The sequence below is a fragment of the Drosophila subpulchrella genome, unplaced genomic scaffold, assembly GCF_014743375.2.
Source record: "Drosophila subpulchrella strain 33 F10 #4 breed RU33 unplaced genomic scaffold, RU_Dsub_v1.1 Primary Assembly Seq8, whole genome shotgun sequence".
Taxonomy (NCBI): Eukaryota; Metazoa; Arthropoda; class Insecta; order Diptera; family Drosophilidae; genus Drosophila; species Drosophila subpulchrella.
In genome coordinates this window covers 25849-51695 of record NW_023665715.1, presented here as the reverse complement: position 1 = coordinate 51695, position 25847 = coordinate 25849, and the positions used below count along the sequence as shown (strand labels likewise).

The window sequence follows — 25847 nt, the reverse complement described above, 5'->3', positions numbered from 1 at the left end:
GGGTAGCTGCAGCTAAGCTCACCTGCAAGCTGGCTATCTCGGAGCGACCGGCCCGCCGCCAGACGATGCTGGCCGGCGGATTGGCATCGGCCACGCAGCGCAGGACCAGCGCATCCTTGTCCTCCTCCAAGTCGATTTCCGGCGAGCCAATTAGACGGATGCTCGGCGCGTCTGCGAGAAAACAGAAACAGAAACGGAGACGTTCAACTTGGTTAGGCAAAACAAAAACAGCAATTGAAACTACAGAAACAGCAATAGAATGGCAGCCGAGCAAGCAGAGTCAACAAGCTGCTCCTGCTCCTGGCCACGTCCTTTGGGACAAGTCAACTCTTGAATTGCTCAGCAAAACAGGAAATTACAGCAAATTGTTGTTAATTTAATTGTTACAGCTCTCTGTCTCCGATTCGGATTGGGATTGTGATTCCGCTGTTGCTCCGTCTGGGTTTAGTTTGCCCAGGTCTTAAAGCCAATTCAAGTGAAGGCACTTTAGTGGCCTCCAGTTCAGGATGCAGGTGTATGGGGCATTACAGCTTGACTATCGTTATTGGAACACTCACATTTCACGTCCAGGCGGGCCTCCACCGCCACCGATTTGGCCGTGTAGGACTCGTGGAAGGCGGCGCACCGCAGGATATCTCCGTGGCGCTCCCGCATCGCAGACACCTGCACCACCGAGGTGGCCGACCAGGTGCGTGGATTATCCGGCTCGGTGGCATTCATTTGCGGGTGGATGGGCGAGATCTCCTGGTCGCCTGCGGGGGAGAGCAACAAATGGGAATTAATTAACATTAACAACTACCTCTGGATAAAAAGAAAGGGGTTCTGAGCTCAAGTTTAAATGAAAATAGGAATTTTAGATCTTTTGGAAGAAATTACTTATTTTAAAACTCTCATAAAATGCCAAAAAAAAGGTATACAAATTATATTTTACATTTAAAAGTATTAAATTAATGGTTGAAGCTGGTACAGACTTGAATACAAATGTCTGCGAAAGCTTATTCTCATTTTTAAAGACATTTTACTACTCTATGTTTAATTATAAAAGTACTAGTTGTTTAAAAATTATACTTGAGAGGTACTTAAAGAATAAAGTACATGCTAACGATTTAGCTTAGATGTCGCATGATAATCTCTTTAAAGCACGCATTCCCTCACTTAAAAGGACACACATTTTGTTGTTCGTGGTCAGAAGGAATGCACTTACCCAAAAACCATTTGAGGGTGGCCGGCGGATTGCCGTAGTGCGAGACGCACTTGACCGTCGCCAGGGCGCCGGCGTCTGCGGTGATGTTGTGTCCTGGCGGCACGTGTACCGCCTCGTACTCGAGCCTCGGCCGCTGCGGCGCCACTGCAAACAGAAGGGGAGTGCCCTTGGCAATTAGGTCTCGAGGACTCACGGTGAATTAGGGGACACAGTCTGCATGGGCAGTCCCCTCAATCGATTCGAGGCACTTACCACGTACGACAAGTCGCACCGGCTGGCTGGTGAGGGCATCCTGGGTGGTGAAGTCACTGGCCGTCACCTGGCACTCCCACAGACCGTCGTCGAAGTCCAGCGTGGCGGAGCGGATCCACAGGGAGCAGTCGCCGCCAAGCTGCACCGCCGGCGGGTGGAGGTCCAGATGCAGGACGTTCCCATTGTCGCTGCTCGGGATACGTGAGGCCCATTCGTATTTCTTTGTATATATGCCAACGGGCTGGGGAACAAGGAAATGGATTGAGTTAGTTCCACTCGGAGAAAAAGGTATCACCAAAATGGGTTATAGTTTGGGCATTTTGAGTATCAGAATTGTATCTGTATGTTATCAAAACTTATCATTTGATTTCGATCTTAGTTAATTTGGTCGTATCCAATAGATTACTTGTTAATGTGTAAAGGATCTTCTTTAAATACGGTGTTTTAATAATTGTTGAACTTCTTCCTTCTTTTCTTCTTCTTCTACTTGTTTTGACTGAAGTTAGCTGCGCTTGATCTCGATCTATCGATAACACTCAATCCGATACTTAAGAAGTTTATAACATGTTCTCACTTCTCACTAGGTCACATTTCCTTAAAGGATGTTTGCACCAAATGCTAAGCTTAATCGTCGGTATATGGGCGAAATTTCTATTGAAGTACCCCTACGAATTTCTTTATCAAATCGTATTTTTATTTTTTTCTGTGTCCATTGAAGCACGGAGCCAGGATATGGATAGGAATGAAAACGATGATGGCGTTGAAATGAACTGGGCGTCGTCTACGACATGTTTAGCATGTTTAACTTTTCGATGCAGTCGGGCGACTAATTTGGTCTCCGATTTGGACAAACATACAGAGACAAATCGACGAGCTAATGGACAGTGGGAGAAGCATAGTAGGGGGTCTTCTCCGAAACTCCCCCCAAATTCCTCCACGGCCAATCCACTTTTCCAGCGACCCACCACCACTACGTGTCATTTAACTCCATTTTCAGTCGTCGTTTCAGTCGCTTCTGTCCGTAAATTGGCATTAGTTTGTTTGCTAATTGGAAATTAAATTACAATTAGTGATCTCTGAGCGTGGCATCGTTCGCATTTAAGTATTTATGGGAACCGGCCCCCTAAAAACCCCTGGAACAGAGCTGCCTAATTGCATTTCGGCTTTGAGTGTTGTCTGCGTTGTCCGTGGCATAATGGGTTAAATTAATTGCTACATTGAGTTTGTGCCATGGCCCAAACAATTGCTTAAAGCGAGCATTCAAATTTATTGAAAGAAACCGAAAGGATATGCAAGTGGATAATCTAATCTATGCTGTCCTGCCATTCAAAATTCGTTGTTTAAATTTGCGGAAATGGCCACAAATGCATTTTGTTTGTCCCAGGGCGATAAAATAAAGTGTGACATGCATTTGACCACCTTGAGATGACGACCGGCCAACCAGCATAAAATACAGTATCTCTGTTTTATTAAACAGCTTGCGGCTGGCATGTCTGATTTCTGAGATACCACCATTCCCACTTGACTCCTCTGACCTTAGGCCACAGGGAATAATCAATGCCCACCATGGGTTAAGCTAAGTTTGCGGGCTTTGCGGTAACAAAAGATACGAGCTCAATGGGCGACCGAACTGCCAAACTGCCAGAAAAACAATTTTTAGCTAGGAGATAAAAAATCAAACCGAACAAATATTTGGCTCTGGCCCATTGAGGCTGCCAATGCTGCCAAAACATTCTCAAATCGATATTCGTATCGGCATAATTCTCCGCATATTCCAACTTCGAAATGGAAACTGCAAGCAACAAAATCGAGGCGAAACTCCCGAGTTTGTCTGGTATAAAAAAAAAAATGTGCGGTGCGATGGCCAAAAATTACATTTATTCAAATGGCTGGAGCTTGGTTGTTGATATCGTACTCGAAAATATTCTCCATTTGTGCTTTGGAATTATCAGGAAATGCACTGCACAGAAAACACACACAGATGAGGCATGGATAGAATTGAAAATTTCTCGACAGACATCCTTTGGCTAAATTAGAATGCAGCTCGGGAATGGACACAATCCATGACCCCTACCCCTGTTTTCTTTTATTTTTTGTTGGTTTTTTTGGGACAAACGATTCGAAATGTCGCTTCTTATGATAACTACACGTAGAATATATGGACAGAACTATATGGCCAAATGGAGGAAATTGGGAAACGTTAAGCACACATAGGAAAAAAAGGAGGAAAGTGGAATAAGTATGCAAAAATAAGAAGAATTTTAAATGAAGCCCGAAACAGCAACATCAGCATGTTTGTGTGTGTGAGACGCTCGATGCATGCAAATGTTGTTTGCCCTCGTCCTTCGTCCTGCGTCCTTTTCGCTTCCTTCAACTTGTTCGAGTGGAGAGACACAAAGCATGTAAACATTTAAGTATGTGATGCAGAGCGAGAGTCTGCGATGCGCAGCATATGAAAAAGGACATTTGAAATGCTTTCTGATTTTTGTCATACAATGGCGAAGGACCCCCCTTCTAAAACCCCCCTACTGAGGTCCCTGTGTGCATTTGCATAAGCAACTACCACAACAAGTGGGGATGGGAGTGGGAAGTGGGGTCTAGAGACACTGCAGGGAGTGGCAAATAAAAGTTATGCTTCAAACGCACACAATTGCCCTGAATAACAAACGGCCACCACATATTCCCTCTCGCCAGAGCCCGGAGCTGATCCATAATGAGGCCACTTTGGATTGGTATGCAAACGAAGTCGCTCAAGGTCCGGGATCCCGCAATCCCATGCCGCCCACAATGGCCATAACAAATGGCCAGAACACAACTTTGAGTTAAGGCCACCAGACATAAATATTATATTGAACAGTAAAAACAAGATTATGATAAAGAACAATAATACATTTACACAAAAACTTCACATCTTGAGAAATGTATGGTTAATGCTCCCATTTTGTTTTCTATTCAAATGCAAAACGAAGTGGTTCAGTCGATCCACAGAAGGATTAGAAGAAGGAATGTTTTGGAATAATTGTTACAAAAGCAAATCCATATAAATATAATGTAGCGGACGAAAAAAAGTTTGTTGTAAGGGCCTGTTATTAAATTTTTAGTCTGTTTCTTAAGATAAAAGAACAAATTTTATTAAAGTACATGTCAAAAAAATGTAGGCTTTAAAAAAAAAAGTGATGAAATATTTTTTGAAAATTTTTGTATAAGGCATTAGTTGCTAACACGTAAATGCCTTGAATAAACTGGGATTACAAAACAAAATTCCGCTATATAAAGTGGCCAACGTGACAAGATAAACCTAATTAATTAAAGCGAAAAATGTTTTTTTTGCACATAGGACCAACTGGGGTAGAGGGCCAAACAATATTTTCATGTTTGCGCTGTGATGAAATCCAATTGGGGCTTTCTGGCCCCCTCCGCAGTCCTCTGCTGTCACGCACTTTCGATTAAAAGTTGCGCCGGCCAGTGTTCTAATCAACGGCGAACAAAGAAAGACTGTCTGGGGTGCTGTTCCCAGGTCCTGTGACCCCTGACCCCACGAACACTGTACCGCTTCCACGGGCAACTTTCATTATTGACTCGTCCTGGTCAGGGTGTAAATTACATTCGCCACATGTGGAGGCCAAAAGAACAACACTTAATTGAACCGCAGGACGCGCCACGCATATGATATGAGTTTTCTAGCCAGGACACGTCGGTGAGCGTGTTGGTGTTAGTGCGCCAGCAAAGTTCGGTTGTTTGTGTGTGTGTGTGTTTGGCCAAGTTATGGGTTTAATCAAAATGTTTATAAACTGGCTGGGCCATCGATAGATGGGCTCGGTGAGCTGATATAATTACCTTGTTATCCTTTTGCCAGGAGCACGTGCCGCGCTTGTCGATAACTTTGCATGTGAGCAGCGTGTCCTCGGCGGGATTCACCTCCGTGTACTTGGGCTGCTCCGAGAATCGCTGGAAGCCCTCGATTCCTGCAGAGAGAGAGTAGAGAAAGGGGAGAAAATGGTGAGAAAATGGCGAAGGGCGAATGGGGAATGGAAAAAGTGGAATGCTGGGTCTGTCATTTGCATAAACTACTTCCGCCGAGGGTTTCGCTTCCGGCTCAGCCCGCTGCGCATGTAAGTATGCTACCCTTTCGGAACCCTTCTATAAAATCGCTGGCTGCATTTGTCACGCCCCCACACCCATACAGCCTTCCTTTAGCCCCCCCCCCCCCACACACACACACACCCACAACGCTGGCAATTATGAACGCTTCACGGAATGGCGGCCATTTGCTTATCTTCACAGGAACCCCCTCCCCCCATCGTGTGTAAGTGTGTGTGCGCTTCTTTCATTATCATTTGGCCGCTTTCTCCCTTTTTTTTATTTTATTTTTTGTACGCGCAGCGGAGAATTTATGTTAATTGCTGGCATGTTGAATATTTTCTCCGCACTTGCACTCAATTACACCAATTACAGGTTGAAAATTACACGCGCTGCTTGCTCAAGATAATGGATGTGGGCCCTGTGGGCTGTGGATGTGGATGTGGCTGTGGGGGCGTGGCCCACAACTTTGGGTTGCCTAATGATAAGGGCGTAAGTACGTAAGGACCTGCTGAGGCCTTCCACTCACCCAACAGCACTGACAAATAATCAAGAGCAGAGGACTTATTAAGAAAACTGTTGTCTTGAAAGGGTCTTAAAGAAATAAGCATTTGAGACTAATTCCCTTTATTCCTAGAATTAGTGCATATATTTGTAATAACTGTTCCAAAACTAAGATTAAAATCAGTATTTAGTGCATTGAAACGTTTTTAATCTCTTAGAAAACTCTACCAGCCAAAGGATTATCAAGAATATTGAAATCTTGAAATCATCTTAGTATAAAGTATTTAAAAGCTTTGCCATAAAATAATTTCCATTTTTCCACATAAATATGTTATATTATTGATCTCTAGATGCTACAATGCGTACCTCAGTATTCTATGTATTAAAATATCTATAAACCCTAAGAAAAGGGTTAAATCCATATGCTACTTTTTAAGAAAATTTGGTTCTTGAAATTATCTCCACAAAAAATTAAGTATACTTGAATACTTAGGAAACTGTTGATTAATTCAACCTCTAACTCTTACATTTTATTGATTTTTCAAAATTATGCTGCCACAAATTTGTGCAAATAAATTGGGCCACAAACTAGCATACCAAAGCCCCGAATTTAATCTCCTTGAATTTTCTTTCTCTCTGTAAGAAAGCCAGTCAGTTGGTCAGCAGGTCGACCCTTTGGCTTTGCCTCGATATCAAGAGGTCAAGGATTAATTGAAGCCTTTTGGCTTTTTAATTGCTGTTTGCGTAGCCAATCCGCACTTGTCATCGCTCATGGGCCACAATGGGCCACCGTTGCTTTTCAGCTTTTGTTTGGCTGTCAACTTGCGCTTTTCATGCGTGTTTGGGGAGTTTTTCCTGCTATGCGATTGTATATAAATGTGGGTATAAAAAATCAGGCGGGTCTTATTGCGTGTGTTGGCCACACGTGACTGCCGTTAGTCGTCGAGTTTCCGTCTTTTACGCCGCCTTTTTGACCCGCCAAATGCCACAAAAACTGCGCAAACAGGTATACATACCTATATATGGGAATAAAATGGGTGCATGGAAACATTCACTCACGCAATGATTTATTACGCGTGATTGGCGTGATTGCCACTTTGCTGCCTTATTTCAGGCAGCCCCCGTTGGTTCCGCTTTTATCGGGTTTCGTATAAAGGGGCTTTGTATTTCAATTATACAGCCAACTTTAGAGGTCTGATTTATACGAACGTTGCTTATGAGTCTTGTACTGCTTAATTTCTGCGTGACCAAACAGTGGCGGGCCCACTTAATTGAAACGCATTGGAATGCAAAGATTCGCCCCGCCGGAAAACCACTGGCAAACAAAAATAAAGCGATGCCGGAACAGCGAAAGTAAATAATACTGCGGAGCGAAACCGCCGGAGCCTATTTGCAGGGCAAATAAAAATATTAAAAATAAATAAGCAGTAGCAACGAAATTTGAGCCTTGAAGGAAAGTGCCGTCCCAGCTGCGTTTTCCGCCCAACCCCTCCAAGGCAAATAGACAAGGATCCGGGTTCCGGAGCCAGCTGCGATTGCAGTTTTAGCTGCCCGGGTCCGGGTCCTTGGATCCTTGAATCCTTGGCTGTTGGGATGCTTGGATGCTTGGATGCCGGGCCTCAAGTGCGTGCCGCTGAGTGCTGCTTATGGGATTGTTTCAGCTCCTGCAGCACGGCTCGTGCCGTGAAGTGGCGTTGTTGTTTAGCCTGCCCCTGGTCCTCCACCACGTCCTCCTCGTCCTGACTGCCCCTCCCCTCTTTTTCCGTCCATGTTTCAAGGGCTTTACGTGCCTGTGCACAGCCAGCAAGGATAACAATTACTCTAGTGGCATGTCCACCATTTAGAACCCCGCTAACTGCTGATGCCTCCAAAAGATACCCTACATGGTCAAGCGGAAAATGGTGTAATTGCTAAAAACATAATTATATTTAAGTTCAATTGGTTAAAAAGCCATTTGATTTAACAAAGTGGACACAATAAAATTTATTAATAATTAAAAAAAACGTTCTAAATCTTTAACGGCATTTCTAATATTTATAATGCCCCCGAATCACCAATTTACAGGGTATAATGAATTCAGTTCAATGCGATTTTCATTACGATTACTTGTTTTCAATTGTTTGGCGGTTAAATAAACGCCTGTTTAAATACATATTTATGTGTTTTTCTTCGTTTCCTCCCCGCTGTGTGCTTTTTGTGTTGTATGCCGGTCTGAACATAAAGTTTTCCCCAGCGGCCACCGTCCAGCTTCCACTTTTCCGGCTCTTGCCGCTCTCCAATATGTCAGACGCACATTTTGGGGGATCCGCCCTCGTCCTCCTCCTGGTCACCATTCCCATCCCCATCCCCATCCCATGTGCCCCTCCTCATCCTGTTTCCCCCATCCCTCAAGCTGTCTAGTGCCAAGCTGCTTTTGCTGTGCTGCTGCAGTGCTGTTTACTTTTGATGATGCATTGCAGCGTAATAATTTCACGTAGACGTCCACGGCACGCAACAAACGACAAATGGCCAGGGGAACTACAATGCACTGAAGAAAAAATATTAATCCAAAAATATTTTATTTTTATTAAAATATTTTTGTTAATTTTATAGAGACCAAGAACACATTTTCCCTGCTACTTGTAAATAGGTAATACATTTGTATACTAATTTTCGGAAAATCATTTTTGACTGATGGTTAATTTGTTTCCAGTGCAGGAAGCGGGTGAAAATCAAATGGGTCAACTGGTCGCGGCCCGGCTCTTAGCATCTGGTCAGTTATAAAATGCTGTTTGGGCTCTTCAGCGGCCCACAGCGACATTACTCATACGTGGCAACGTGGCTCGGGGACTTTTCCCGCCAGCAGTTTAAGCATGAGCCAGCAGCCAGAAGAAGCTGGCGGAAATTTAAGAAAAATTCCCACCGGCAGTCAAAGTGCTTTGGGCTACACTTATCCACCCATTCACCCACCCACCGAAGGTGCCACACAAAGTCCCCGTTCGCCTCACTCACTTCGGCTTTGTCGGCAATCAATGAAAGCAATTTGTGAATCCCTTGTGCAATTCGGCGACATACAAACGAGCTCAAGGACACCCACACCCCAACGCACATACACAAGCTCAAAACACCCGAGAGGATGTCCCGGGAAAAGGTATTGGCAGTGGCGATGAAAAATCTTGTATGCAAATCAAATATGCAAGATGATTTGTAAATTTTTCCAAATGTATTTTATATAAAAACCCAACCAACGAGAACGGGGACCCCCGCAGGAGCCGCAACAACAGGATTCGCCGGCTTAAACTTCTTAAACCTGTTCCGCATCATCGACCCGCTTTTTATCCCTCGGAGGTGCTAAGCAAACATGCAAGCTGTGAGGATTATAAAAAGTAGCAAAGAAAGGAGCCAGGATGAGGATGCGAAAAAGGATGGCCCCGACAAACAGCCACCCCAAAAAAAGGGAGGAAGGAAAGGCAACAAACAAATAAACCCCCCCCATATACATATCCCATTTCTTTGCCTCGCATGTTCGCATGTGCTAAGCTTTTTGTATGTTGCCCCCTCAAAAACCCGACCGCCTACTTAGGCATAATGATATATTTAGCTTGCCAAGTGATTGTTATTTGATATTCAACAGATTTCTGCTCTTCGCCAGACTTTGTGTCTCCCTGGTAGAGGTTAAATCGATGCGTGCTTGTGTTATTTCATGAGTTGGCAAACATCCTCCAACGCTGCGTATGCGTAACGCCTGTCAAGTGCCCAAGCTGACCGGTCAGCTGCATATGGAAACTGATTTGTAAACTGACAAAACAGCCCCAGTCCCACTTCAGAGGATGGCATTTCGGATAGACAATGAATGACACGTTTTGTCGCTTACATTTTTCATATTTTCATAGCTCATTGACTGCCGAGCGAAATGGCTCGTAACGGTTCAACCTGCTTACCCTTGCCCCACTTTGTCCATACTTTTGCACACTTTCTCCCATTTCCCCACTTTCCTTGTTGTTTGACACTCGAAGTTTATGCATTTATTTGTAGCAGGCCGTCGAGTCGTTGATTTATTGTATTGTACTCGCTGCCATTGTAATGTTTGTGTCTGAGTGCCCCACTCGAAGTGTGTGTGTGTGTTTGTGCGGGGATTCATATGGCAGTCAAGTGGGCCCTCGAGTTTATGTATGTAATTTTTATATTATTCCTAGGACATGAGGACCCAGGATCTCGAACCGCCTTCAACTGCAGTCGTCGTGGCCAAAGTTTCATTTGCTTTTATGGCCCACTTAGCACCATTAATGTCTATGGCCATCGATCACGAAACTAGGGATTGCGTTTAAAAACCCAAAAAGGCTCCCCAAAACGAACACATCCATAATCCGGCTCGCAAAATATGCAAAAAGGGGTATTTCCAACGTGGGATTTACCTGTCGCATGCAAGGCAATTAGAAGCGAAAAGCGAACTGAAAAGGTCGGGTAAATGACGAGGAGTAGGTAGTTCAGGATCGGGATTGGCCGATAAAGCCCAATCGAAATTGTGACAAATACGTGGCGGCAACAATTCATTTAGATAAATCAACGTGAGCCGGACAAATGGAGTCATTACTGACTGAACATTCGTGTCCATAAATAAGTCACTTAAAGAGAGGCCCAGCCCAAGATTTTGAATTGGCCTGGTCAGGACTGGAGTTGAAAATTGAGGGACTATTGGACAAACAATGACAACCAATTTCCGGGTCAACCCTCAACTCCATGGCTGCTTATTAATTTAACTGATTAAATTGCACGTTGCGTGTGGCTGGCACTTTCATTGATTGGCCACCAATCACAAAATTCGGACAGGGTATTTCGCTTGGCCAGGACCACTACCACTTTGTCCGAATTAATGCCGCCTGCCAAAGTTGTAATGTTGATAATCAGAGTCGTCATAATAATAATAATAATCGTAATCAAGGCAAAGGCAAGCGCAAATTGAATAATTTGATTAGGGGCTGCTTGCTGATTGAATGATTGATTTGATTCTGTTGCAGCCGTTTGGCTTCGGATAGGTCATTTTCGGGAGCACCCTCTATAGGAACAGTTGGCTGGCTGCTATTATGCTAACTGGTTGCATAAAATGTGTCCCATCCGGAAGGGATTTCCCCCAGCTACCCGTGCTCCCCCATTTTGCATTTTGCCAGGACTTGAGCACGTTGTTCCCATCTTTCAGCTACTCCACCTCCTTCTTCCAGCCCCTCCCCTGGGCGGTTCACTTTGTTGCTCGTCTTTTGCAGGCACTTAATGGGCCCTCCCAACCACCCCCTCCTCCCCAGGAAAACAATGCAGTGGGTACATGGCACATGGAATGACAGGCAGACACAGGCGAATTTCAGCACGGAAGCGGAAGTCATTGTTGTCGCACAAAGGCGAACGCGTCGCAATTATAATAATTTTGATTGCACGCCGCCAGCCCCGCCAGCTTGTTATGGTGGTTGATGGTGGTGGTGCAGTGGTGCAGTGGTATCCTGCCTGAATTATACAGCCTTCTGGATGGATGGCATGGGTTGGAAGGACATCCCGGGGATGAGGGCCACACGTGCCTCACTTTTGTGTTCGCCCGTCGCTTTTATGGATCTTTTTCTCTTTTTTTTTAATTACGAGTGCTAGACAACGTCTGATGGAAGTGGGAAAAAATGGAAACCAGGAGAGTGCTGAATTGAGCCACTCTCTATAGCATCCCCATCCCCATCACCATCATCATCATCTGCTTCGGCTGCCTGACCATCTCCTGTTTGTTGGCAATACCCAACTAATTAGCTACACAAATAAGCAATTAACCGGCTGGGGGAGGAGGGGGGCAGTTGGTGGTCACTTAATTACACAAATTATTTGCCACAAAAACCTCAAACCCGAAGGCTCCGACTCAAGTGCACTCAAGGACATGCAGCCAACAAAGCAGTCTAGCTGTAATAAGGAGCTATGAATGTGTGAGTTCCTGTGTAAGAGGATAGGGGTGTGTGGACGTCGACGACTTGGTCCTTGGTCAGCAGTTTGACCATCAGAAAGAAAGGAAAACAATTTTCTTGAAAGCTTTGATTTGACTAAGTAAACTGCAAAGTCCCGGGGAGCCACAGAGAGTGCGAGCAAAGGGAGCAAAGGATGCTGCAGAAAGGAGACAACTATCATTTGCTTTTAATTTGACTCGAGGGCGTAATTAAAGAAAAATGCAAAGCCAAGCCAAAGTCCTTTGATTGTCGGCCCGGGGCCTTCTATTGCCGCCTTGCCAGCTTCTTCTCGGCTGGAAATGCAAATCCTTACAGGACCCACCACTCTGCTCACCAGGGAAACAAACACGGAACACGTAGCCGAGATGGATTTGGCAACAGGGAGTGAGGCCAAAAGAGAGAGCCGTAATACGTTAATTGTTTTAAGAAAACAGGCTGAGACTGCATGTCTTGAAGGACATAAATCCCGTTTAACCTGACGCTGCAAAGCCAGACACATTGGCACGAAAAAGGGCAACCGGAAGAAGGACGAAGGACCAAGGACGAGGGCGGGGATGAGGACTTGCTGGCACAGTCATCCAGCTAACACATAAATTCAGCTCCTTTATTCCAGTTGCATAACATGTCCTGCGACACCGACAAAAAACACAGTGAAACCACCCGAAGACAGACCGACAGACGTGTTATATATAACGGCAACTTTTGCTGCTGACTTGGCGAGCGAGATGAGTCCTAAATACAGTGATCGACTGGGGGTTACTCAGGAAAAATATTAAATCAAATAGAAGCTGTCTTGATTTTTAACACACACCTTTTTGAGGATTTTTATAACAACTTAATACTCTTAATAATCCCATAATTATTAAATATTATCTGATCTGAGGTCAATGTAAAATTTTTTAGTAGTAGAAAACGGGGAATGAAAGAAGATATTATAATGGGTTTTTGTTTTGTTTAAGTGTCTAAATATAATTAAAATAAAGTCACAAATAATGCTAACATTCGGTGCCTGATTAAAAGCGTTATATCCTCTTCAAGTCTGTTTATGTCATCCCCTAAATTACAAATCTCAGAACCAACTAATTCACAAACTGGCATACCCTCCTTCGTGTTACAAGTAATGTGCATGTGTTAAAAAAAGTGTCAAAAAACTAACAAGTTTAAATAGTGGAAGAGGGACTGCTGCGGGGAAAAGGGAGCTTGCAGCGGCAGACGAAGTTATGCAAAGTCAGCAGAGGACATTGACATGCGAGCAGGTCCTGTGTGTGTTCCTGTGTGAGTGTGATTCAATTTGCAGTTGTGGCACTGCAGCCAGGAGCAGAATCACCCACACCAAGGACTCGACAGCCAAATTGCCATATTTCATCTGCGACTTTTATGACTTTTTCTTTTATTTCTCAACACTTTTTAGCAGGTTCCAATTGAAGTTTTCAAAAAGGATACCCCGTGGAACTTTCGCAGAGTCGCAGGTTGATGCCTAGACGAGATTGGCTTCAATATCGCCGACGCACTGGGTGAAGTACTCCCTGGCCAGGCGACACTCCTGGCTGTCCACATAGAATTGACTAGGGCACTTTTGCATGGCATGGATGCGGAGACATATGGTAATCTGCAGGGAGAAGGGGTTGCAGGGTTCCTCGATGAACTCAACATCCGGCAGATGGAGGGTGAATCGTCCACCGTGGGAGGATCGGAACACCTCGCATTTCCGATATGCATCTAAGAGGAAGGCAATCGACTTCTCCTGCGGCTGGGGTGCAATGCTCTTCAGGTTAATGCGGATATTGGCCAGATCCAGGCGATAGGGTGGATCGATTTCAATGTAGCCGGAGGTTATATAGTTGCACTCCTCAATGCACTATCAGTTAAGATCAGATAAGGATATTTGATACTTGATTTACTTATTAGCTCACCATATTTATCGTATAGAGCTCGGCAAAGTTGAACTTTCGATGGGTTGGCAAGTTGAGGCTCTTTCTGCACTCGGCATTGCCTTTGTCCAAGCTGGGACGTGTTAGCAGACAGCATCTGATCGATAGATTCTGGCAGGATATGTGTAAAGTAGTTGGCTATATCTCTAAACTTTTTTTCTCACATACTGCAGCTCTTTTTCTATACAATTTGCAATCTATTTCGCAGTTCATCATGGAAAAGTACCTGAACAGCAGCTATGTTATAAAGAAAGCTCTTTAAGAAACTTCCTATGTCCCCATTTTTATCCTACTCACAAAAACAGCAAATACCAGCAATCTAGGTGACATTTCAAGCTAAACTGACGCATAAAACTGATTCCATTTGCAAATGAGAGGCAATCAAAATACGCTTAATAGACCAGAATGAAATTAATTATTGATATTAATCACTTTTTTTTGACGCCACCATCTGATACCTGTGGTGGTAAAACGCTCACACCTCCGCCGAGTTATGAAACATCGATGTGTGTCCCTCTGACAAAAGTGCAATCCAATACGGCCACGCCGCAGGACGTCTTGATTAATTGGCTTGGCACGCCATCAGATTACGTATACGTCACGTTGCCCGCCTCAAGGTCGAACGGCTTGGCCCGCCGTCAGTTAATAAATTGTTTGGCGTTGTTAACTAAATTTTGATTACCCCAGCGAAGGGCAAGGGTCGAAGAAAAGAAGGCGGAGCAGCAGCAACACTCTTTTCTTGATTTATTGATATGCTAATTGAGTATTTGCACGTCGCTCGCCTTGGTCCCTTTTTAATGGCCCAAGGAGTGCGTCGGCGTGTGGGTTTTTCGGTGGCCATTGGAAGTTATGAGCCATGGCACGCCATTTGCATGGCGGCGTGTTGTTCAAATTAATTGTAAATGGTTGTAATTTGCTGTTGCTGGCGGTCCGTTCGCTTTTCGCTTTTACAGTTTAATTGCAGCTTAAGGGGGCGGGCCAGCGAAAGGAGGCGGGGCCGCGAACTTGGACCTTCGAGAGAGCGGCGTTCAGGCTTAATTAATTTATGGCCATGGCCATGGGCCCTGTCGCCCCCTCTACTACCCTCTCTACCCTTTTAAATACACGTCATTTGAAGTTTGAGCGTGTTTAACGTGACGTATGAGTGATTTATGTTGATGGAGTGCACATTAAGCGATGTTGAGGCAGTTAAACTGCCAAAGGGTCATCAATTGAGTTGATGTGCAAGGACTTAAGTTGAGGCCTTGGCCCTGCCAACCCCCCTACTCCGCATTCTGCATTGTTGCGTGTCCTTGTCGCTTGCACCCCCCTTTTCGCCCAGTGTCTGTGGGTATGGAAAGCAGCTTAGTTCGCTTTGTGAGTCGCCGATGGCTGTATAAATAACATGTTTATGTATAATGAAGATTTTTGTGAATAAATGACTGGGCAAATATTTAAGCCCTATGCCGACAGGCAAACGAACGTGAATCAGTTGTGTTTTCCCGCTTGGGGACTTTTTCCAGCCTTATTACTTAAGCACAAGTGGGGAATATTAGGTTTTCTGTTTCTGATTTTTGTTGCCCGGCAAGGTCCTGTTTCTTAATGAAATTATTATGCTTATGTGGTTTACTCTTTCTGTTCGGTACATTAAATATGTGGGTTAATTTGTATGCATACTAAAAGAAATAAATAACATTTTAACTTAAGAAAGTAGCAACAAATGTTATATAACTATTATCATCTTATTTTATAAGAAAATGTTTATTATTTAAAAATGTTTTTGAGTCTTTCTTTGGTATTTAGTCAAATTGTATATCTCATTTTATTAAAAAGAGTATTAACTATTTCTAGTGGCCTTCCTGACATTTTTCCCACCCCAAGTGCTGGTTAGTTTTGCACGCAATTTAATTATATCTACAGGATCTTCCCCCCGCCACCAAGCGAACCATGGTTGTGTGTCGAAATTAGTAGGAAATTGTTAATGCGATAACAGATTTTGCCAGAGTGTGCGCCATGTAAAGCTTATTTTGGCCCGGTTGCCTGGCATCCGTGCAAAAAAGGGCCCACCGGAGTGTGGGTATTTATTTATTGTGCCAAAACAGATTTAAGGTAAGTCCGACTTTAAGCGAAGGAACTTCGTTGGATAGAGAATAGAGAGGGAGGGGTTTCTGAATTCAGGACTCAGGATTCGGGGGCGGGTGCGAAACGCCAGGACATGGCACATAAATCGTTGGCAGCTCACGAGAAAGTAGAGCTCCTAGAGCTGAACACACGTTGGCAAGTGAGAAATTCCATTGAAAATGCATTTGTGGCGAACGTCGTGGTTGGCCAGGCCAAAAAGGGGGAAAGTGGTGGGATTTGGTTGGCAGCTAAATTAAAGACGCAACTCACGTGGTTGCTAGCCAAAAGGAGGGGAGGGGCGGGAAGCTGTCGTCTTCGCCCCCCCGCACATAAATCAGTTTTAAATGCGTATAAATAAATTGGCCAGCAGGTGGATGGCTGGTGGTTGGGTGGTGCACTCCCAGCCAAACTAGTGCGGCCAAGAGAGGTCATGGTCTCGTGGTCTCTGGGTCGCCACAAGCACAACTCCCGGCTTAATCCAAACACTTCGTTTTGACAATTTATGCGCGCAGATTGCCAAGAGAGTGTAGAACAAGGGGCAGACGGGCGGATGTGTCGCCATGTTTGTCTTGTATCTTGGCTGCTTAGCAGAGACTTGGTTATTTATTGAAGCTTTGGGTGCACTGTTAAAAACTAAGTTCACTTCGGGGGTTTCGATTTGCAAGTATGAGAAAACGTGTTTAGTCGGTTCTCATAATGATAAAGGCCATGTGACAATGTTAACCAAGTTATTCAACTAAACATATATGATTTAAATTAATAAAAGTTATAATAAAATAAAAACCCAACAAGGTAGCCATAACTTTTTAAAATTAAATCCAGTGTCATATGACCATAAAATACTACAATTTCTGTAAAAATCTGATTAAAAGGCAAACAAAATGATTTTAATTCTATCTATTCTTCTACTAACTAAATAAGAAAGATTCCTTAAGTTTAATTCCTCAGTTCAATTCCTCATGGAATTAATTAAGATCTTTACATGTTAAGTCCAAAAAGTTATTTATAATGATGCAACGTTGCCTGAATACTATTTTTACTAGTGTAGACTCTTCCTTTGAGCTCCTCATCCACTTGGCTGCGTTTAATCAAAGAAATTTTCGTTGCAAAATTTAACTAATGTACTTTGTAAGCATTTTTTTTTTTGGCAGCACAATATTTGCTCTTTTGCTCCCAAACATCCAAAGAGCCTTATTGAAATTTCATAGTCTAATTTTGGGCGCAAATTAAATTTTAATTACGCGCCCTTTCCGCTTCCTCTGCCCCAACCCCTACCACGTCCTTTTTCCGCTCGTGGATGGCTTTTTGCAGCTCGATTGGCTTAATTGGAAACGCTCCCTGCACAGGATACGTGTGTGTGTGTGGGTGTGTGTGTGGGGGTGCGAGTGTGTGTGGGCAGGCACTTTGATGCCTTTGACAACATTTGTGTGCTGGGTAACTGTATCGGTACGCGGAACGGGTCATTAATTTTTAACCCTTGCCCCCTGGCCATATTTCCACTCGTGGCAAACAAGATTAAACCATTGCCATTTCCTCCTGGCACGCAGACATTTGGGCGCCCCACCGATATAACAAATATATGCAGCGGAAAAGTTGTACTTTCGTACGCAATCGTAACCAGAAACCAACAGCCAAAAAATAACAAAATTACCCGCTTTTCCCTGTTTGTATACGAAATGATAAGTAAGCCACAGACAGATAGTTTTTGCTGATGTTTTCGGTTGCATGGGGTTTTTGCTTAGGTGGTCCCACTTCAGGAATTCGAAATTAAAGCAATTTCATTTGGCTGCCGGAAAAACGTTAGATATTGGCTTGTATTTTGTTTTTTCAGCAGGGCAGGTTAATTGCCAGCTCTACTTCTGTGTGTCTCATTCGCCTGCATTGCTTTTAATCAACTTTTTTATTGAATTAAACAAATTTGTTTCTAATTTGGGACACGGCAGCTAGAGAGCAAACATCGCTGGGCCCTCAGCTCTCGAGCATTTCGGCCATGTGGAACATATTTGCCAGGTACTACATTTGGCTATTTGCATAGCAGGGAATTGGGTAGCAAGCTGCAGACAAGCGAACTTCATCAGCAAATTAAATCTTTGCTCCGGTGCCTTACCCACCAAACTACCTGTATATATATAGCTATATAGGTTACACCCAATTTCGAGAGATTCCCGGTGATAGTTGCACATTTTCGGCGAGTGTGCCACTCATAATTACAGCCAAATGGAGACACCCAGCAGCCATGTCAGTTGCACTTCATTAAATTCGATAAAAAATACGGGAAATTATATGACAGGGACGGAAGTAAATATGCAAACTTTTTCAGCGCTCGACTAATGAATTTCAATAAAAGTTTTCCACTTTTCCGCTGGCGCCATTGTTGAGCGATCTATCACGCATTTCCCGGACCCAACGATTTCCCACGGCCCCTCCCCCTTTGGCCACCATGTTGACATTGACAAGTTGGCAGGCGAAGCGAAATGCAATCAATATCCAATATTTACATGTATTCCATTCCAAAACCATTTGGTTCCAGGCGATGGGGATGGGGCATGACAAAATTGAAATGCAGCTGCAACATAAAATAGATGTCAGTTTTGCTGCAACTGACAACAAAACAAATTGAAAAGAAAATGGTGGCAGAAGGATCGGGCCAGATAAGCCCACACACACACACAGATACACGGACACACAGACAGACACACCTTCATTTTCCGCCTCCCCCCGCATAATTGTAATCAGTGTTTGCCATCATTTGCGCCATTTTACCCATTTTTCCCATCGCAACGCAGCCCGAAAGTATGCAAACCGCCATGCAGCTCAATTGTAGGCTGACCCCTGACCCCTTAACCCTTACCCCTTAACCCTTACCACGTACATGTGTTGACCACCGAAAAATTAAAGGGCAGCAAGGGGTTGGGAATAACGCAGCGAGTGCTAAAAAAAAACCAGAGCCACTACAAGGAAGCAGCTTCAACATAAAATTTTACGAGTCGTTTACACAAATAGCAACACTGTTGCCAATAAACGCCGCCCCCTCCTCCTCCTCCTTCTCAACCCTTGACCCCAGATTGTACCTTTCCCTACCCCCTTCCCATCCCCATCCACCCACAAAGTCCAAGAGCGCTCGTTTTTGCAATTTTTATATTGTTCCAAAATGTTTTCGTTTCAACGCTTTTATATTTATTTGGTGCACAGGAAAAAATTGCTTGTAGCTGGCCCCCCTTACTGCACGCCACTGCATTGGGATTGTAAAAGGGTGTGGGAGGGGGATGGTGCAGGGGTGCAGAGTGTGTGTGCGTGTTGTGTTTGCTAAAATAATGGATTTTTATGCGCATTTGTTTGCACGATGTCGGCGACGGAAGTGGCGGCCCAGGATGAAATTGGTAGGGGGTGCTGGAAGGAGAAAGGGGGGTCGGCCTCGGATGGCTTTGTTCTCGGTGGCGCATTCGCGAAAATGATTGGTAAAATCAGTAAAGTGAAAAAGGACGAAGCGGCAAGGCGACAAATTGAAAACGAAGATGCAATACTCTTTTAAGGGTACCAGGATGTTGGTTTCCTTTAAAAAATTACAATCTTATCTAAGTAATCAAAGGCAGTCCATATTAACATAAATAGTAAATAATCAACTAGATACAAAAATCAAGTGTCTAAAAGTATGCAACAAAATATTTTAAGCTCATAACTACAATGAATTTATTCACCTCATACTTTAAGACACTTAGAATTACACTTATCGGCATTTAAAAAGAATGTAAGCTTTGAAAACTAAAATTACCAATATTAATTTATAAATGCAATCTTTAACCGAATAAAAATAACTAGATACAAAAATCAAGTGTCTAAAAGTATGCAACAATATATTTTAAGCTCATAACTACAATGAATTTATTCACCTCATACATTAATACACCTAGAATTACACCTATAGGCATTTAAAAAGAATGTAAGCTTTGAAAGCTAAAATTACCTATATTAATTTATAAATGCAATCATTAACCGAATAAAAATGAAGCAAGAAAATATATCTCGTTAATTTTTATTGCCACATTTTTACCATTTCGAGCTCAACCAAACCTACTCCCAAAGTTGTCAAAACTGTTCGTCCATCAAGGGTATATAAATTGTACGTGTAAGCGTGGTAAAAATTCATACACATGAATCATGTGCCCGGGGGTCCTTGAACGTGCGTGTGAGCGCCTGCACGATGGTGTGGGTGTGGGTGTGGGTGTGCGAGTGTGCGGCGGCAAACAATTGAATGCTTATAGCATTGACTTTTGATTGGCATTATGGACGGAACTGCGGAGTGGTTGTGTAAAACCAAGGCACACAGACAACGAGTGTAACAAGGCAATTAAATATTACGCATACGCACCGCTTTCGTTGTTGCCACTTAATAAAAGCAGTTGTGGGGCGGAAAAGGGTCAGGCAAGTGGTTCAACCTCGAGATGTCACTTCAGGCGAATTGCAGACGGAGATGAAGGATGCTGGATGCAGGTGCAAGTGCACCGACTAAGCGGAGTCCAGGCAAATATTTGCCGGTGAAAAACAACAAGAGCAGCAAATGAAAATGGCAAACAAAAAGTGGGGAAACCGGGGGTATTACGAGTGCACCCGCTGCTAACACTCGGTTCCAAAATGCTGTCACGTAGAAACCAACTTGAGCTTCAGCAACGAATGGAAGATTCACGTGTGAGCTCAGTTGACTTAAGCCGGAATCTTTATTCCGATGGGATGCGTGGGATATGGGTCAGATTTGTTAGCCCACTTTTTTCTTATACTACCCAACTTATTGCAACAAATTCGGAAACGAAAATCTCCTTCAAGGAGCAACGACCGCAGATCATAAAATAATATTTTATGGCCGACTCGACGGCTGCTGTTCATAGACAGGGCCCAAAGTGATAACGCTACACACACACAGCTAACAATAAACTACAAATGGCTTCCATGCACATAAAAGGCATCCCTCGCACGTTAGTGTTAGTATGTGTTCACATGGATACCCGTTCACCCCGTTCATGTCCTCACTTTTTGGCATTTTTAGCGTTACCTTTTCCCCGACTTTCCCCGACTTTCTCCGCTGCTCAGTCCCCAGTTGCCTTTGTCAACGATGTCGTTCTGTGCGGCTTTCACCTAGTTTAACTCTCTCTCTTTGGCCACCCGATTTACCCCCCCCCCCCCCCCAACTTTCTCACTTTGGCGCTCTGTTAATAGTTTGCCTTTGGAAGAAGTGAGTGGAACAAGTCCCCCTGTACCCCTTCCTATATTTTTTCCAGTTTTTATGGGACATTTCGTTCGCGAGCTCACTTCGTTGGCTTTGCTAAATCCATCCCTCTCCTACGGACTCTTTTTTTTATTTGTATGTCACAGTTTGTTGTTAGCATTACTTGTATTATTTTTATTTTCTTGACATTCTTAGTGTAAGCCTTTCCCACCATATCCTTATCCTTATCCCCAACCCCATCCTCCGAGCGAGTGCGTTTGTGTCATTTTGTCACATAGTTTTCATGTTTTATTTAGCCATGTCTGACAAGTCGCTCGCACCACGATCCGATGTCCTTTTGCAGCTCCTTACTTTACGGTCTGGCCCCCGGCGGCAACTTTATACTTAACAACTTTGTGGCTGCTCGACGCCAGAACGCACCTCAATCATATTCTTTATGGCCCTCTGCTGTCCAGAGATATCCCCTAACTGGGGGTTATGGGATGGGGGATGAGGGATCTAGTCCGTTTCCACGCCCTGTTTTAATTACTTATCAAGTTTTAAATGCCCGCTTTTCACAGCCAACTGCCTTTTATTGGGTGGACATTTGGCTCGCATTGTTTGTCTCGTTTTATGTCCTGGCCGGCCTCGGTCTGCTGCGCACTCTGTCATAAAATTGTTAATGTCCTTTGGCGTAAAATGGCTTTTGAATGGCCCAAGGCAAAGGCGGACTGGACCGCGAGTACGGGCTGGCATTTCTCCGCCTAATTAAATGTTAATTTCAATTGATTGTCCCGATTTCGCAGATTCCATTTCATGCCGCACATGGGGATTTTGCCTACGGATGGCAGGATGGCTGGAAACTAAGCCAACAAGTCCTCGAGTGCACAAGTCCTTCAGAGTGCATGTCGTATTCTAGTTCTCGGCAAGGACTCGTCGCAGTCAAGTTGTATTTAAAAGGATTATGCACTCGTGTGTGGCACTCAGACGGGCTCCGTGCCGGAAATGCATTGTAAGCAGTCGCCTGGCTTTTCTCTCCGCTGCTAAGACAAATTGCCCTTCAAGTGCAAAACAATTGAACTGACAGCTGAGCACTGCACGGGGAAAAACCTAACGAAAAAAATATAAATAAATAAAATCGTTCTCAGAACCATTCTCCACAATCAATCTTACATTTTCGAAACCGGGATGAAGTCGAAGCGCTTACTTTCCCCTTAATAAATAAAAAAGAGACTACTTTCATCTCATTTCAAGAACGCTTCCTCTCGCAAAAATGTCTGATTTTATATTTTATTTATATTTCTCTGGGTGTATATTTTATAAGTTTTTATAAGTAAGAAATATAATGTTAAGGTTGTTAAAAAACCTTTTTAAAGGTGCCCCTTTGATTGCTTTTTTCAAGTGTAAAAGTGAGACTGAAGCTGCGACATCTTGTTGAAGGCGAAGTGGAGTCGCGAGGAAAATAAGAGCAGTGCGAGATGGCAAAAACAATTGCAGCACGGTAAAGTTTTATTGAAAAACATTTTAAATGTATAGAAGTTAGTTTGGCCCTTGTTTCAGCCCTGACCCTTTTGGCAGGACTCTGCATTGGAGGAGAAAGTTTTGCGAGGACGAGGACCTCGAGAACCGGGGCGACATTATTCATCAGCTTGTCACACACATGCTGGGGGAGTAGGAGTCCGAATGGGAGAGTCCTAGTCTGGAGGAGTCGATGTCCCCTGATTGGACGGATCCCAGTTGGAGCCACTGGCCACAATGTGCGGTGCATTTGCCAGGTTCGTTCCCTTGGCCATTTCCATTTCCATTTCGCTAGCAGCCTTGCATTTGACATGGAATTTAATTTGATTTGAATTTCGTTTTGGTTGTTTATTTTTTGCTGACTTTTAACATTTTCCGATAAAATTAATTTGTGCAACTGAGGCAGAAATGTCCTGGCTGCCAGAGAGTTTAATTTATGTCGGTCGTTGCCCGGCATTCTGTTATTTTCGATGCTCATAAATTTTTCCGTCTCAACATCTGCAGCATTATTTATGTGCATACGCATGTTCGGAGTTGAGGAATCATTTGGCTTAGAAACATCTTACCAGAGGTCTTATTGCACCGCTTGTCGGCAATTTGTAGGCCGAATCAAATGCCGATCAACATGAACTACTTTTCGATTTACATGCAGGACACTTGGCTAATCCGGCAACCGACTCCATCTAGCCATCTACACTCTGCACTGTTCTTGGCCACATTTGCATTGTGTGTGCATGTGGTTGCTACTCTTTCAGTTGGCAGTTACCAACTGGCGGTTGCGGCACTGGTTTTCATTTTTCTGTTCGTCCCTCTGTGTGTTTTGCTTGGCCTCTCCTTTGTTGGCATGGCATTTGGCCAATTGTGGGGCATCGGAATCGGAATAGGAATAGGAATCGGAACCTGCTGAGTGGGGACAAACAACATGGAGCCCCGGCAAATAGACAGGACGTGGGCTTTCCTTTTTTGGGGCTCTCGCCATGCCTTTATTGTTATTTCTTGTTGTCTAAGGACGAGAAGTTTGTTTGTCTGCCGAAATGCATATCGAAGTTTCTTTCTCTTCTTTTACTTCTCGCATAATCTTTTGCACTTTTGCCCCCCAGAAGACATTAATAAGGCAAAGATAAACTAACCGAAAAGAGCATTAAAATTTACTTACTGACTTAACCGACCATAAACACAGCTCCTCCACCCACCCAAAAGCGGCCAAAACAAAAAGGATAACATCTGACCTACTGTAGCACACTTTACGGCTGACATTTGCTGAAAGGAGGGGAAAGCAGGGGTAGACAGGTGGACCACATGTTAAATAGAAGCCGCGTTGGAGCATAAGCTTTTCGCTTTGCCTTTGCTCTTGGCCAGAAATCCCTTTTAATAGCAGGCGAAACGAACACGTAAATGAGCCAGCACATTACACATACGCAGCGTGGGCTGCGGGGGCATTATGCACTCGCTTTTGCTTGGCCAGAAAGTCCATTTGCTCCGGCGATAAATTAACAACAACAATGGGGGTGTGGGCATTGGCCAGTCGGTCAATGAATGGAGTGAAATTACTTAATGGTACGAAATTGTACTTTGCTTAATTACTTGGCCACTGATACCACAAGCACACACACAGGGATACACAGGGATACACAAGGATACCCGGCTTGTATGTCATTCATGCGTCGCAACGTAGTCGTGGGTGCCGTAAAAACAACTTTACGTATTTCGCCCAAGCTCGTAAAGTGGGTGTGGGTGTGGTGGCCTTGTTTACGACTCGCCTTCTTGAGGTCGCCCTCCTGCTGCTCCTTTTGCCGCTGCTCCTTGTGGGGCTTAAATAATTCCTAACCTACTATTTAATTGGCACGCGCAAGCGATGGCGTTGCGCATACGCCATGTATGACATTTTAAATTGTTTATGAGCTGCCCGGGGCTAACTGAGCGTAAACTGCGGCCCGCTCGAAGGTTTTGCACCATGGTTAATAGAATAAGGTCCTGCCAGGCAGGCAGTCAGCCATTCTGCTATCCTGCCAGTTAATTGGTGGGAGAATTGCCCCGCTGCCAATGGAAACGCGCTGCTACTTCCTGGCGCTGCCATGATTTGCTTGGGGCATTCGGGTTATCACTTTGGGTTAAGTGGTTCTGGTTTAATTGGCAAAGTTTTTGGCCAGCAGCTCGCTTGTTGCGTCCCAACCCCTACCCCTCTATCACCCGCTCACCCACATCCGCTAGCGTTTAGCAGCGGTTTCCGGCCATTTTCCACCCCACAAACCCACTGTGTGTGTGTGCAAATATTTGCTGGCCAAACTGAAAGGTTAGAGCTGGAAAACCCCCTTTTGTAGGTGTTGCTGTGACATTGTTTGTACATGATTTGTTATGTGAAATGTACACACGAGAGGACCGCGCCTGTCTGTGTTTGTCGAGGGGCTTGAAAATATTTTAATAATCATCCAGTGCATTAACTCTGGGCCGCCTTGTAATTGCATAATAACAATGTTCTGCTCCTTGTTTGCCCGCCGGCGTCAAATCAATTTTGCGCCCGCTGAACAAACAATGTAGCTACGTAGGACCCTCGCCCCCAGTGTTTTTGGCTAAATTATTAAGGCCTCATTGCATGTCACTACTGTCCGTTCGATTCTACATTGTGCCAATTTATTAGTTTCGAAATTTGTGTTAATTAAAAATTTATTTTGTAGTATTGTGTGCTGCTGCTCTGATTACACAAAATATACCATACACGTATGTCCATGTGGGCCTGCATTATGCTCCGTGCTCATCGCAAATGCCCAACCCCAGGCAAATGTTGCGAAATGCAATCGATTTTGCATTTCAGCCAAATTTATGTCGTTTTCATACTGAAATGGGTTTTGGCAGGGGAAGTTTTTTGGGGGATGGGCTGCTCTTATCGGGGTAATTAATATGAATTCATTGCAAATGTGTTGCATACTTAAGAGCCGGCTCGCTGGCAGGAATAGGACATGTCCATATTTATGATATCAATTTGCCTTTGAATGCTGCACAATGCTTAATGTATTAGCAACTGGAGTTGCAGCTGGAGTTGCAGAAATAGAGCTGGAAACATTTTCCACCAGATATCACAAATCAGCAATGGCAAAGTAAACGGCTAA

The 25847-nt window shown here is 44.1% G+C and overlaps 2 protein-coding genes across 5 annotated transcripts in view; both read right to left on the bottom strand.

Moving 5' to 3' along the window:
- LOC119562645 (hemicentin-2-like) overlaps positions 1–25847 on the bottom strand; it is a 75132-nt gene that overhangs the window by 35227 nt on the left and 14058 nt on the right. For all 4 annotated transcript variants that reach the window (XM_037875870.1, XM_037875872.1, XM_037875874.1 and 1 more), the window contains exons 2-6: positions 5294–5421; positions 1457–1697; positions 1205–1348; positions 558–752; positions 23–171 (exon numbers count right to left, since the gene is read on the bottom strand). In XM_037875870.1, coding sequence (XP_037731798.1) covers positions 23–171; positions 558–752; positions 1205–1348; positions 1457–1697; positions 5294–5421 — 857 coding nt within the window. The remainder of the gene's footprint in view (positions 1–22; positions 172–557; positions 753–1204; positions 1349–1456; positions 1698–5293; positions 5422–25847) is intronic.
- LOC119562642 lies at positions 13469–14252 on the bottom strand. Its single transcript, XM_037875868.1, has 3 exons — positions 14220–14252; positions 13905–14033; positions 13469–13849 (listed from the first exon to the last, which is right to left on the bottom strand). Exons 1-3 carry the CDS (start codon positions 14250–14252, stop codon positions 13469–13471), a joined length of 543 nt encoding a protein of 180 aa, XP_037731796.1.